At 42.8% G+C, this 15305-nt stretch overlaps 2 protein-coding genes across 2 annotated transcripts in view; one reads left to right on the top strand and one right to left on the bottom strand.

Moving 5' to 3' along the window:
- Positions 1–8816, bottom strand: part of PPIL3 (peptidylprolyl isomerase like 3) — an 11581-nt gene extending 2765 nt beyond the window's left edge. Inside the window, exons 1-6 of the mRNA XM_023510437.1 lie at positions 8781–8816; positions 8479–8686; positions 7012–7087; positions 4936–5010; positions 3841–3934; positions 2683–2750 (exon numbers count right to left, since the gene is read on the bottom strand). Of these exons, the coding sequence (XP_023366205.1) occupies positions 2683–2750; positions 3841–3934; positions 4936–5010; positions 7012–7014 (240 nt within the window). The 5' untranslated portion in view covers positions 7015–7087; positions 8479–8686; positions 8781–8816. The remainder of the gene's footprint in view (positions 1–2682; positions 2751–3840; positions 3935–4935; positions 5011–7011; positions 7088–8478; positions 8687–8780) is intronic.
- Positions 8817–8896: 80 nt separating this feature from the next.
- NIF3L1 (NGG1 interacting factor 3 like 1) overlaps positions 8897–15305 on the top strand; it is a 17735-nt gene continuing 11326 nt past the window's right edge. The window contains exons 1-3 of the mRNA XM_003785038.3: positions 8897–8914; positions 10955–11415; positions 13571–13733. Coding sequence (XP_003785086.1) covers positions 10980–11415; positions 13571–13733 — 599 coding nt within the window. The 5' untranslated portion in view covers positions 8897–8914; positions 10955–10979. The remainder of the gene's footprint in view (positions 8915–10954; positions 11416–13570; positions 13734–15305) is intronic.

Below are 15305 nucleotides of genomic sequence, written 5' to 3'. Positions count from 1 at the left end.
TTTTTTTTTTGGCCGGGGCTGGGTTTGAACCCGCCACCTCTGGCATATGGGACTGGCGCCCTACCCTTTTGAGCTACAGGTGCCGCCCCCACCTAGCTATTTTTTAGAGATGGGGTCTCAGTATAGCACAGGCTGGTTTTGAACTCCTGAATTTAGGCAATCCACCCACCTCAACCTCTCAAGTGCTGAGATTACAGGTGTGCGCTACCTTACCCGGCCTGCTTATTTCCAAGATTCATATATATAAATGTAACCATAGTTCACAGACTTTTTTTATTTACTATGAGATATTTCACTACTGAATATGTTAAAATTTATCTACTCTACAATCAATGGACATTTGGGACAATCAAATAGTACATTAGGAACACTTCTATATATGTCTCTTAGGCTCACATATAAGTTTCTCTTGGGCAAACATTTCAGAATGGAATTACTGGGTCAGAGTATGTGAACATTCAGTATACTTCTATAACCTTGTGTATTGTATAAAATAATGGTTCTTAAACCTGGTTGCAAAGGAATCACCAAGGAATCTTAAAATACAGTCAAGGTTCTAACCAGTCCTACTGATAACTGTTCATTTCTATTTTGTGGAGATTTAGGCCCTAATCTTTTATAGTTTTAAAATGTTTAACAAGTGATTTTCTCACAATCACTGGTTTTCAACAGGTATAGGGAAGCAGTCATTAATGTAGTAGTTAATGCACAGAAAACTTAGTTCCTAATTCAAATTATTCCTAGTTTCATCATCCAGAGATACACACAACAATGAATTTCTTTTTTGTTTATTTGGGTTTTTTTTACAGTTTTTGGCTGGGGCTGGGTTTGAACCCACCACCTCCAGTATATGGGGCTGGCGCCCTACTCCTTGAGCCACAGGTGCCACCAACAATGAATTTCTTTTCAGAATTTTTGTGGGCATATTTTAATGTACCTGAAATATAATACACTCAATGGCATATTCTGATTGAGAATTTATTACCTTTCTACTAATTACAAAGTTATCATCATATGCAGATATAAAGTTTAAAAGACCACACAATAGTTAATTGAAGTTATCTCTGGGAAGTGGAACCAATTTTTAAAAATTGTCATGGCCGGGTGGTGCCTATGGCTCAAAAGGGTAGGGCACTGGTCCCATATGCCAGAGGTGGCGGGTCAAACCCAGCCCTGGCCAAAAACGGCAAGATAAATAAATAAAAATTTAAATCTTTAAAAAAAAAAAATTGTCATGGCCTATTTTTTTTTTAGAGACAAGTCTCATTCTATTGCCCTTAGTAGAGTGCAGTGGCGTCACAACTCACAGCAACTTCCAAATCCTGGGCTTAGGCTATTCTCTTGCCTCAGCCTCCCGAGTAGTTAGAACTACAGGCACCTACTACAATGCCCAGCTATTTTTTTATTGCAGTTGGGCCAGGGCCAGGTTCGAACCTGCTACCCTCAGTATATGGGGCCAGTGCCCTACCCACTGAGCCACAGGCGCTGCCCAGTCATGGCCTACTTTTAATTTTAGAAAATAACTTTAAAAAGTTTTAAAAGGCAGAAAAATTAAAAATCTCTACTTTTACTACCATGGTGCAGATCTATTTATACACACACCTCTTTAACCTAGCTGAGATCTACCACAAGTATTAAGTCAAGTTAATATAAAAATTCCAAATATCTAACAAAAAATAAAGCCCTGACTTCACCACTGTGTGATGAATTAATGTAACAAAACTGCACTTGTACCTGACTATACTAATAAAAGGTAAGTGGGGGAGGCAGCACTTGTAGCTCAGTGGGTCGGACTCCAACCACATATATGGAGGGTGGTGGGTTCGAGCCCTGCCTAGGCCTGCTAAACAACAATGACGACCGCAACAAAAAAAATAGCTGGGCATCGTGGTAGGCGCCTGTAGTCCCAGCTACTTGGAGTTTGAGGTTGCTGTGAGCTGTGACACCACAGCACTCTACCGAGGGTGACATGCTGAGACTCTGTCTCAGAAAAAAAGAAAGTGGGGGAATAAAGGGAAAAGGATGAAAGTTGGGGACTGATCATGGGCAATATTGCAACCAGGAGGTTTGATGGTCTTTCCTCCCCACTCTCAAAAAAGGCCACTAAGGGTGGCGCCTGTGGCTCAGTGAGTAGGGCGCCAGCCCCATATACCGAGGGTGGCAGGTTCAAAGCTGGCCTCGGCCAAACTGCAACAGAAAAATGGTCAAGTGTTGTGGCAGGTGCCTCTAGTCCCAGCTACCTGGCAGTCTGAGGCAAGGGAACTGCCTAAGCCCAAGAGCTGGAGGTTGCTGTGAGCTGTGACCATGGCACTCTACCAAGGGCTACAAAGTGAGACTCTGTCTCTAAAAAATAATGCCACTGATTGATGTCATTCAGCATGAATTTTATAGTGAGATATTAAGTTCTTTCAGTATATTACTAGTCAAATACTTCAGATTGGGCTCAAAGATGAGCTCACTTACTCTCAAGGTCTACGAGACGGTGAGATTTCAGTATACATGTTGGGCCAGAACTGCCACTGATATTTTCTTTCTCCCTGAGATCATTTAATAAGTGTACAAAACTACAAAGAAGTATATTAATTTAGTAATAATGTTTACTTGTATTACTGTAACACATGTATCATGTTTCTCAGTGTAACCAGGCATGAGAAAATAGGTATTTGAAACACTGGGATATACCTTAAGGTATTCACTATATTCATCCTCAAACTTCTTGCCCCAGATACTGCTACCTCCTCTTCCAGTACCTATATTACAAAACAAGCAAATCAAAAAAAGTATCTAAAGTTGAAAAGGGTTCATTTCCTAAAACTTAAGGCTACATTAAATTTGATATGGCCTCTTGTACTTTCCCAAATTTAACTTTACAGAAATAAAGAATAAAATACCAAAAAAACCAGATAGCTTAGCAGTGCCTGTAGCTCAGTGGGTAGGGCATCAGCCATGTACACCAATGCAGGCCGGTTTGAACTGGGCCTGGGTCTGCTAAACAACAATGACAACTGCAACAAAAACATAGTCAGGTATTGTGGCAGGTGCCTGTAGTCACAGCTACCTGGGAGGCTGAGGCAAGAGAATTGCTTGAGCCCAAGAGTTTGAGGTTGCTGTGAGCTGTGATGCCATGGCATTCTACCATGGGCAACATGGTGAGACTCTGTCTCAAAAAAAAAAAAAAAACCCCAACTAAAAAACAAAACAAAAACAAAACCAAAACAGACCGCTTGAGGCCAGAAGTTCGAGGCTAGCCTGAACAAGAGCAAGACACCATCTCTACAAAAAGTAGAAAAATTCAGCTGGGCAGGGGTGGCACATCCTTGTAGTCTCAAACTACTCAAGAGATTGAGGAGGAGACTCACTTAAGTCCAGGAGCTCAAGGTTGCTGTGAGCTATGATGATCCCACTGCATCTTAGCCCAGGCTACAGGGTGAGACTCCGTCTTTAAAAAAAAAAGAAAAGTCTTGCTATGGTAAGGTGGCCCAGTTATAAAAACTCCACATGCTGGGCAGTGCCTGTGGCTCAGTGAGTAGGGCGCCAGTGCCACATACCGAGGGTCGTGGGTTTGAACCCACCCTGGCCAAACTGCAATAAAAAAATAACCGAGTATTGTGGTGGGCACCTGTAGTCCCAGCTACTCGAAAGGCAAGAGAATCACCTAAGCCCAAGAGCTGGAGGTTGCTCTGAGCTGTGACGCCAAAGCACTCTACAGAGGGCGACAAAGTGAGACTCTGTCTCTTAAAAAAAAAAAATCCACATGCTTTTCTTTTTGTATGTTTCTTTTACCCTCTTCTTTAGACTATATATCTAATTCCCTAGGTTTTAGTTAATGGAATAACTTACCTGTTGGATCTCCTGTTTGAACCATGAAACCTTTGATATTTCTATGAAATATACAGCCATTGTAGTAATTACTGGCACAAAGAGCCAAGAAATTCTGAAGAAAATAAAAACAATGATTGAAAAATGATATAGCAGAAACCCATTTAGGACAAAGAACCAATTATACTTGCTGAGTACAACTATAGCAGCATGTTTAAACTGTAACTTTTAGGCACTCCTTTGAACAACCCTACTTCCCTGTCTAAAACACTTCAATAGCTTCCTTTGCTGTTGGAATAAAATGCAAAATTTTCAGGAGGGCCTAATAAGCCCTGGAGGACTGGCTTATCTCTACCCTCTTCCTGTTACTACATTAACCCCATCAACATTCTGACAATTTATCCAAACAGGGCAGATTTTCCCACTCTGGGGGCTCTGTGTCTGTTATCTCCAGACCTATTATGATCTCTTTGTACCTCTTTCCATGGAGATGACTTCACACCTCCTGCAATCAAAGTACTACCCTTTTGACTATGCCTGCCCTCACCTTTTCCCTTTAAGTCATTCCTTCCCCATTATCCTCTATCTCAACCCTTATTTCTCTCAAGGCATTATCACCTTTTAGAATTATTTAATTTTTCCACCCTGTTTTCCCAACTAGAATAGTAGGTCCATGAGGGTAAGAAACAGCTGCTGCTAATCACTGTATCCCCAGACCTTGACAAGACAACTTTCACAATTCATGCGTGAATGTATGAATGAATACGTACATGCAGCTGACTCTTTTCCTTTTATCCTTGTCATTTAAACAGGTGAAATAATGGATAGGACGGTTCATTAATATCCTGATGATTATGTTTCTGAGGAAAAATGAGCCGTAATAGAAAGATGCTGGCCATTCTATGGTTACAGAAAAATTATCTACCTTTTCTTTGATCCATCTTTAACATCAGGAAAAACAAGTGGAAATCAGGCCAGATGATTTATGGCTAGTTTTTCCTTACAATGCTTTTTTTTTACAGAAGCTTTTGTTGTTGTTCGGGTTAGATAAGTTGATTTCCAAATGGTTATCCTGTTGCTTTAGCTGATATTTAATGTGTAAATAATGGTACTCACCTCACACGTCTTGGGTGTTCTCTCACAGAAGACTTCTATTTTAATATCACCTACATCAGTATGCAATGTCACAGACTGTAAGGAAGAAAGAATGCGAGAACAAATGAAATTTCTTCAGGTGACTTTATGCACTGTTTTATTTCTCTGACTACATGTTCAAGATGATAATGTGAATTAAAAACAGACAGTAAGAGGCCACAGCAGGTGGATTGCTTAAGCTTAGGAGTTTGAGACCAGCCTGAACAGGAGCAAGACCCCATCTCTAAAAATAGCTGGGCTTTGTAACACGTGCCCGTAGTATCAGCTACTTATCCTTAGGCTGAGCCAAGAGGATTGCTTGAGCCCAAGAGTTTGCATTGTTGTGAGATATGACGCCACAGCACTCTACCTAGGCAGGGCAACAGTGAGATCCTGTCTCCAAAAAAAAGGTTCTATCGATGCTAAAAGTTTGGAACCAAATATTGTGATGGAAGTAATTATTATTATTAATTTTTTTTTTGTAGTTTTTGGCTGGGGTGGGTTTGAACCTGCCACCTCCAGCATATGGGGCCAGCGCCTTATTCCTTTGAGCCATAGGCGCCGCCCTGATGGAAATAATTATTTTAACTTTTAATTTTTTCACCAATAAAAATTTAAAAATTGGCATGTTAGTATTATTGATTCATATGGCAATTCACCAACATCATTATTTATTGAAAAGTGATAGCAGAAAGATATATTTTTTATATATATATATATATATATTTTTTTTTTTTTGTGAATCAGAGTCTCACTCTGTAACCCTGAGTAGAATGTCATAGTGTCATAGATCACCTTAGACTCTTGGACTCAAGCAATCCTTATGCCTCTGCCTCCCGAGTAGCTGGGACTACAGGTGCCTGCCACAATACCCGGCTAGTTTTCCTACTTTTAGTAGAGAGTGGGCCTTACTTTTGCTTAGGCTGGTCTCCAACTCCTAAACTCAAGCAATCCACCTGCCTTGGCCTCCCAGGGTGCTAGGACTATAGATGTGAGCCACCATGCCTCGCCCCTTTTCCATTTCTCTTCCTACAATAGTATATAGCAGTTAGACAGTATAGCCAGATGCAGATTAGATAAAGATAAAAGCATGTGTGAAAGGAGCAGGGTACTATTCTCACTGCTTTTCTTCCACTTCAAGTTCTAGTTTCCCACTTTAGGTCCACAGCAAAAGAATCCAGTTGAAAGTATTACACTTCAGCTCGGCACCCGTAGCACAGTGGTTATCGTGCCAGCCACATACACCGAAGTTGGCAGGTTCGAACTCAGCTCGGGCCTGCTAAACAACAATGACAACTATAACAAAAAATAGCCGGGCGTTATGGCAGGCGCCTGTAGTCCCAACTACTTGGGAAGTTGAGGCAAGAGAATTGCTTAAGCCCAAGAGTTGGAAGTTGCTGTGAGCTGTAACACCACGACACTCTACTGAGGGCAACATAATGAGACTCTGTCTCAAAAAAAATAAAGAAAATATTACACTTAGTTATTTTCTTCTCATCCAACTTCCCCTTTCCATCTCTAACTTGTCAATAATCTTTTCCCATAAAGTTAAATTCTGTGCATTTTAATTGAAAACATTACAAACTTAAAAATAATTTTGCGGCTCGGCGCCTATAGCTCAACCGGCTAGGGCGCCAGCCACGTACACCTAGGGTGGCGGGTTCGAGTCCCCAGCCCGGACCCGCCAAACAACAATGACGGCTGCAACCAAGAAATAGCCGGGCGTTGTGGCGGGCGCCTGTGGTCCCAGCTACTTGGGAGGCGGAGGCAGGAGACTCGCTTGAGCCCAGGAGTTGGAGGTTGCTGTGAGCTGTAGTGCCACGGCACGCTACCCAGGGGGAGAGCTTGAGGCTCTGTCTCAAAGAAAAAAAAAAAATAAATAAAAATAATTTTGCTTATTTCTGGTTTTTAATGAATCATTCAACATTGCATGCCTACAGCCTACTTTTCTGTCTTGCCACTAAAATTTCCATGTACTTTTATTTCCCTTGACTGCATTTCTAAAAAATTACTAACAATGTTTTATGAAATATTTCATAATAATTCTGCAAAGCTTACCATTTTTCTTCTTGATGGCTTCAGGAAGGACTATTTAATATCTCACTCTTACCGGGAGATGCACAAAAATAAGTCTCTGTTCCCAAAAGAAAAAAGAATTAAGATCATTTTTCTCTCATCTTAACTCACACACGCTCATCTTTACCTTATATTTAAAAGAAAAATCCTTGGCTCGGCGCCTGCAGTTCAGCGCTTAGGGCGGCAGCCACATACACTGGGGCTGGCAGGTTCCAACCCGGCCTGGGGCTGCTAAACAACGACAATTACAACAAAAAAATTGCCCGCTGTTGTTGCGGCACGTGTAGTCCCAACTACTTGGGAGGCCGAGGCAAGAGAATTACTTAAGCCCAAGAGTTGAGGTTGCTGTGATCTCACCCCAGTGAGACTCTGTCTCAAAAAAGAAAAAAAGAAAAAAGAAAGAAAAATCCTTGAGGAGCACCACTCTAGTAAAAATCCCCCTACATAAGTGATGAGAAACCCTACCCGACTCACGTCCCCCAATTTCCCACTTCTCTTACTCTTCTTCAAGGGCCTCCTTGCAAGTCTTCCAACAAGCCAGGTGTCTTCCCAGCTTAGGGAGCAGGCACTGGTTTTTACCTTTTCCAGGAACACTTACACTCGACATCTGTTAATTTCCTTACCTGCAAGTCTCTTCTTAAGTTTCAGGTTTAATTTTTTTGTGTGGGGGGGGGACAGAGTTTCACTGTGTCACCCTCGGTAGAGTGCCGTAGTGTCACAGCTCACAGCGACCTCAAACTGTTGGGCTTAAGTGATTCTCTTGCCTCAGCCTCCCAAGTAGCAACTATAGGCGCCCACCACAACGCCCAGCTATGTTTTTGTTGCAGTTGTCATTGTTTAGCAGGCCTGGGCCAGGTTCCAAATGCCTGTCTCGGTGTATGTGGCCGGCGTCCTAGCCACTGAGATACGGGTGCCGAGCCAAGTTTCAGGTTTAATTGCCCCGACAACCGTATTTAAAACTGCTTTAGGTGGGGCGGATGGCTCATGCCTGTAATCCTAGTGCCTTGGGAGGCAAAGGCAAGAGGACTGCTTGACATCAGGAGTTCACTCTGAGCAAGAGCAAGATGCCCCTCTCTACAAAAAATAGAAAAATTAGGCACAGTAGTGCGTACTTGTAGTTCTAGCTACTCTGGAAGCTGAGGCGGAGGATCCCTTAAACCGGAAGTTTGAGGTTGCCGTGAGCTATGATGACACCAATACACTCTAGCCTAGGACAGAGCAAGCCCCCTGTCGCAAAGCAAAACAAAACTTTTAACTCTAGGACCTGGTCTATTTCCTTTCCCTATTGCGCTTGCCACTAAATACTATGAACTTTATTTACTCTGACGTTCCAACAACAGCCTCGCCGCCCCGAATGTCCACTGAGTACTAAAAACTAAAACAGGACAACAAAGAGCTCAGCAAGCATCTGAGTAAGTGAAAGAATGAATAACGTTACTCCATACTTACTTATGCAGTACGGTTGGCACAGCCGTTGTTAAAGCAGGAAAGATGCAACCACAGATGCCCACACCAGTTGGGTTCAAAATCGTAATTTTTTTTGGACTAGCGGTAGTTGAGCGCGGGACTAATAGAGAAACTGTCACCTCCTCGCTCCTTTCTTCTTATCTCAAACCAAAACGGCCAGAACTGTCATTTATTCCCACCCACTTGAAATCTGACAGTGAAAAGAAGCTCTATTAACAACGACACGGGACGAGAAGGAGCTCTATTAACAACGACACGGGACGAGAAGCATAAGCCGAAATTACCTCTAAGGGTGCCCCATACTTTGCGGTGAAATGAACAGAACTACTTCCGCCCGGCCCCTTCCCCCAACCCGCTGTCACAGTGTCAGGAGCTCCGGCGCAGGATCGGAAGTGACGCGAGAGAAAGTTTCCGGTCGGTGAGTAGTGGGCGATTTAAACTGTCGCGTGGTTAGTTGTGACTCTCGTGCTAGGTGCTGATTAGGGCAATCTCTGACTGTTACGGTGGTGCTGCAGAGGAAAAGGACAGATGAGCCTGGGGCAGGAACCTAGGGCACTTCGGGGGCGGGGGTCCTGCTGACTCAAGGACTTAACTGTGTCACCTTCCTCTTCACTTTCATGGAAAAGGCCTGAAGTGGCTCAGAAATGAGTAACAGATAAAGTTACTCCCTCTCTTAGAGGGAGCACTTTGCAAATTGTAAATGTTACTGAACAATTGCAAACGCGGGGGTTACTCTAGGACTGTCATTTCCAGCTTTACAAATGTGTAAATCTCACGACAGCGTGAACTGGGTACCATTTCCTTTCCTCAGAGGAAGAAACTGCAGAGTTTAAGTAATTAGCTCATTGTTACAATCCCTGCCGAGTCTCTGAGATTCTCTGTGTGTTCAGCATTAGTGCTCTTACCCACATGCTTGCACCTTCCCATTGTCTTCATTAACTTTGGAGCCTGCTACATTTAGAAGAGGAGTGGTATCAAGACCGCTAGATATTTCAAGACCTCGAGTGGCTTTTGGAGGTCGCACATCTCATTAAATATTTTTGCAGTAGAAATGTTGAAAATAATTTGCTTTTGAAATAAGTGGGTTGTGGATACTTCATTAAATTTATAATTGGTTAGGCTGACTTGTTAATTATGATACATACCATGCATGAAATGTCTTTCTTCAAAATGAAGTTGACAACATTATCCTTTGTAGATATTTGACTGAGTATTTACTAATTTTATGGTTTTCATATTTTACAGTCAACAGTTTCTTTACTTATTTATGTATTTATTTTATTTATGAAAGAGTCTCACTCAATTGCCCAGGGCTGTGGCCTCAGCTCAGCTCAGCTCACAGCAACCTCAAAATTCTGGGCTGAATCAATCCTTCTGCCTCAGCCTCCCAACTAGCTGGACCTACAGGCACTGGCCGCAATGCCCAATTAATTTTTTTATTTTTAGTAGAGACAGGTCTCACTCTTGCTCAAGCTGGTCTTGCCGCCCAGAGTGCTAGGATTGGAGGCATGAGCCACCATGCCCAACCAGAGCCAACAATATTTTTCCAGCTCATCCACCTTCCCTGTATTACCAAGCTTTCCAGTCTTGTGTTGGATGTGGAGACGTTTAGAAGGCTTACAGGCTGTGTGAGCTAAATGCCCTACACCTACCTCTTGAGCTTGGCCTTTTGAAGATGTTGGTTGGTTCAGGAGCAGCAGCTCCTGCCTTAATCTTGCCCATTTGTAAAGTGACTTACCTATGTTTCCCTTAATTCTTGTTGCTGATAATTTTAAATTTTTTGATAAAGCATTTTTTAGTCCCAATATATGTCATGCTGACTCAATACTGTTGCAGTCATGAGAGGGAGACTGTCAATCTCTGCAGCAAGCATTCAGTGCTGGCTTATGCTGGTGATACTGAGATTTATTAAAGGTAGTTCCTATCCTCCAGTAGCTTTACCACACTAAGGGAGACAGACCAACAGAACTTTATAACATGAGAGTAATAGGGGGAGGGGAGGGCTAGAGAAAAACATCAAAAAGGAAGATTTGTCAAGAAAAGCTTTATTTAGGAAGTCAAAGGGGGGTCTTGGGGAAAGGAATGGTAATATTATAGGGAGGATGGTGGTCGAAGCAAGGGTAGGGAGGATAAGAACAAAGCTGTGGTGGCTGTGTGGAGGAGATAAACATTTGTGTACTATGTACCAGGCTGTGCTAGGTGACATTAATTCATTAGCCCCCCTGGATCACCTGTGAGGTAGGTTTTAGCATCTCCAATCTGTCGGTGAGAAAACAGACTCCGTGAGGGTAAATGACTTACTTAAGCTACAATGTACTTGCAAGTGTCAGAGTCACTAATGGCCGCTGATCTCAGAACCCAGATCTCTAATGGCAGCTCTTTTGCCCATATTCTTTGAGGCCTCAAAGATCTGGGCATAAAGCATATGTGTGTACCATTTTCTGTGTTTTGACTTCAGACACCCGGTTTGACCTGATTTCCATATGTTATCATCTTGTGTACGCCTGGTCCCCACCACAGTCCAACTTGCAGATTCCCCGATCTGCACTTTTTCCCGTTCCTTCATGGATTTGAAGGCTCTCCTTTCCTCCTTGAATGACTTTGCATCCCTCTCATTTGCTGAGAGTTGGGACAATGTTGGATTACTGGTGGAACCAAGCCCACCACATACTGTAAAAACACTCTTCCTAACTAATGACTTGACTGAGGAAGTGATGAACGAGGCGCTGCAAAAGAAGGCGGACCTCATTCTCTCCTACCACCCACCTATTTTCCGACCCATGAAGCGCATAACCTGGAAAACCTGGAAGGAGCGCCTGGTGATCCAAGCTCTAGAGAACAGAGTTGGTATCTACTCTCCCCACACAGCCTATGACGCTGCCCCCCAAGGAGTCAACAACTGGTTGGCTAAAGGGCTTGGTGAGAAGCCTCTTCGTTCATAATCAACATTTTCCATAAATCTTCTGAAACTTTAGAATGGTTTTCTTGTAAAGTTTTAACTGCTTTAGGAGTGGGGAGGGGATTGTATTTTTATTTATTTATTTATTCATTTATTTCATTTTTTTTTGAGACAGAGTCTTTGTCACTCTCAGTAGAGTGCTGTGGCGTCACAGCTCACAGCAACCTCCAACTCCTGGGCTTAGGGGATTCTCTTACCTCAACCTCCAGAGTAGCTGGGACTATAGGCGCCTGCCACAATACCTGGCTAGTTTTATGTTGCAGTTTGGCCGGTACCGAGTTTGAACCCACCACCCTTGGTATATGGGGCCGGTGCCCTGCCCACTGAGCCACAGGTACTGCCCTTTTGTTGTTTTTTGAGACAGAGCCTCAAGCTGTCCCCCTGGGTAGAGTGCTGTGGCATCACAGCTCACAGCAACCTCCAACTCCTGAGCTCAAGCGAGTCTCCTGCCTCAGCCTCTCAAGTGGCTGGGACCAGAGGCGCCCGCCACAACACCCAGCTATTTTTTGGTTGCAGCTGTCATTGTTGTTTGGCGGGCCCGGGCTGCATTCGAACCCGCCACCTTAGGTGTATGTGGCTGCTGCCTTAGCCACTTGACCCACAGGCACCGAGCCCAGAGTCTCACTCTTATCACCCTGGGTAGAGTGCCATAGTGTCACAGCTTACAACCTCAACCTCTTGGGCTGGATCAATCTTTTTGTCTCAGCCTCCTAATTAGCTGGGTCTACAGGCATGCATTGCCATGCCTGGCTACTTTTTCTCTTTTTCATAGAGACAGGATCTCACTCTTATTCAAACTGGTCTTGAACCCCTGAACTCAAGCAATCCACCTGGCTTTGGCCTCCCACAATGCTAGGAGTACAGAGGTGAGCCGCTGTGCTCAGCCATTTTTATCCTTGATCAATAGAGAGAACATGAGAAGTCTATTTTTTTTTTTTTTTTTTGTTATTGAGATAGTCACTTTGTTGCCCTTGGTAGAGTGCTATGGTGTCACAGCTCACAGCAACCTCAAACTCTTGGGCTTAAGTGATTTTCTTGTCTCAGCCTCCCTGAGTAGCTGGGACTACAGGTGCCCACCACAACACCCGGCTATTTTTGTGTGTGTGTTTGTTTTTAGCAGGCCTGGGCTGTGTTCAAACCCACCAGCCCTGGTGCATGTGGCCAGCACCCTACCCACTGAGCTACAGGCACCACCTGCATGTGACCTCTTTGTTGCTACATTGTGATTTCTTGCTGTGTGGCACAGTAGCTAGCATCAGGCTGGAAACATGCTCGTTGAATTAAAAGCTCAGGCCTTTCCAGAAAACACTTGTTATGTCTATTAAATAGATATCTGGGTTCTATTGAATGCTTATTTATGCCCAGCACAATAAGGAAATTCAGCATATTTATTTTAATAAATGTTTGTAGTTTATTCATTTTGAGCTGAAGCTTTTATGAAAACATGATCTGGATTAACATGCTCATACAGATTATGAGCATTTCCCACCTGAATCATGGTTTACATGGGTAGATCTACCAAGCAGTAAACAATTCTAGGTATCATATAAAAATCCGTGAGTCAGTCTTTCTTGTCCAAGTTTTTCTGAAATTTAAGACCTTCTGAAAAATAGTTCTCTAAATAATTTGATTTTGTATGTTCGTGCCAAAGGCCTAAATTATGGAGACTGTATATCTAAGGGGAATATATGTGTGTGTGCGCACACTATATAATCATAGAAAATAGATCTTTTAAAAAGTCATTTCTTGGCTTTCAGCACCCGTAGCTCAGTGAGTGGAGCGCCAGCCACATCCACTGAAGGTGGCTGGTTTGAGCCGGCCTGGGCCTGCTAAACAACGACAACTGCAACCAAAAAAAAAAAAAAAATGACTGGGCGTTGTGGCGGGCGCCTGTGGTCTCAGCTACTCAGGAAGCTGAGGCAAGAGAATTGCTTGAGCCCAAGAGTTTGAGGTTGCTGTGAGCTGTGATGCCATGGCACTCTACTAAGGGCAACATAGTGAGACTGTCTCAAAAAAAAAAATCATTTCTTATAAATTTTGCCTATCATACCTTATCTTTTTAATCTTAAAAAATAAACCACAGAAACTCCCATTTCCCTACAATTGTTTCTTTAGGCGCTTGTACCTCCAAGCCCATACATCCTTCCACAGCACTCAGCTACCCTACAGAGGGAACCCACCGAGTAGAATTCAATGTTAACCATACCCAAGACCTGGACAAAGTCATGTCTGCAATGAAAGGAATCGTAGATGTTCCTGTCACTTCTTTTTCTGCTAGGTACAATTTATTTTTCTGTTTTTTGTGTGTATTTATGTGTAAGCATCTTCTTTAAGAAAGTCTGTAACCCTGATATTTAGGTTTGAAAGAAATCATTTTCCCTAAGGTTGGTTTACAAAGCAGCATACTTCTCATTGGCATGGGGATCATAGAATGAGAGAACTATGGAATCTTTCCAAACAATGAAAATGATAGGTAATACTGAATATTTTCTATGTGGGAGAGACTATGCATTTTATTTATTTATTTTTTTTGAGACAGAGCCTCAAGCTATCCCTCTGGGTAGAGTGCTGTGGCATCACAGCTCACAGCAACCTCCAACTCGTGGGCTCAAGAGAGTCTCCTGCCTCTGCCTCCCAAGTAGCTGGGACCACAGGCTCCTGCCACAATGCCTGGCTATTTTTTGGTTGCAGCCATCATTGTTATTTGGTGGGCCCGGGCAGCATTCGAACCCACCACTTTAGGTGTGCGTGGTTGGCACCTTAGCCACTTGAGCCACAGGCACCGAGCCAGACTATGCATTTTATATACAATATTTATAATCCTCCTGGTAATGATGCAAGGTAGTTGTTTTTACTTCAGAGGATACAGATAACCCTAGTGACGTAGAGATAACATAAGGTGTACCTTGCCCTCATTAATTCCCAGCAAATCATTGATTCTTAGGCACATTATAGGAAGAATACGTTTAAGTGCCTCTTAAGAGGTCAATCATTGGATAATTTAGGGCAGAGATAGGAGATTTTCTCTTAGGCTAATTTATCTTAATATCTGTGGGAACAACAAGGACAAGTTGTAGAAAGCAGAGACTTAACTGTTTAAATAAAAAACACTGATAAATATAATGCCTTTTTATAATTAAAACCTATGTTGGCTAAAACCAAAAAGTGATCTCTTTGATGAGTGATTTTTAAGTATAGATTGCTTATAGTAAAATCATTGCTGGCTAGGGCCATACCCCAAACCTGTAATCCCAGCACTTTGGGAGGCTGAGGCAGGAGGATCATTTGAGGCTAGCCTGGGCAACATTGCGAGACTTTGTTTCTACAAAATATTTTCAGTGGTACATGTTATAGCACTGTGGCAAAATAAATTTTTTAAAGCCAAGTACAGGGTAATTTTAAAATATTACTATTTTTTTGAGATAGAGTCTCACTATGTCTCTGGGCAGAGTGCCGTGGTGTCACAGCTCACAGCAACCTCAAACTCTTGGGCTTAAGTTTCTCTTGCCTCTGCCTCCCAAGTAGCTGGGACTACAAGTACTGCCACAATGCCTGGCTATTTTTTTTGTTGCAGTTGTCATTGCTATTAAGCTGGCCCCGGCCAACTTCAAACCCACCAGCCTTGGTGTATGTGGCCAGCGCCCTATCCACTGAGCTACGAGTGCCACCCTTAAAATATTACTGAATGGGCTCGGCGCCTGTGGCTCAAGTGTTCTAAAGAAGAATCTAAAAGGAAAGGGAATTCAATTATTATTTTCAACAACATTTCAGTGATTATTCACTTACCTCATATAATGCGTAAGTATTAAGGAATATATCAAAGGAGTATAGGATAAAATAATGATTGTGG

This window comes from Otolemur garnettii, unplaced genomic scaffold (genome assembly GCF_000181295.1).
Source record: "Otolemur garnettii isolate 467f Iridium unplaced genomic scaffold, OtoGar3 scaffold00013, whole genome shotgun sequence".
Classification (NCBI taxonomy): Eukaryota; Metazoa; Chordata; class Mammalia; order Primates; family Galagidae; genus Otolemur; species Otolemur garnettii.
Note: the sequence above shows the minus strand (reverse complement) of the source record. Positions and strands in the feature narration are given on the sequence as shown.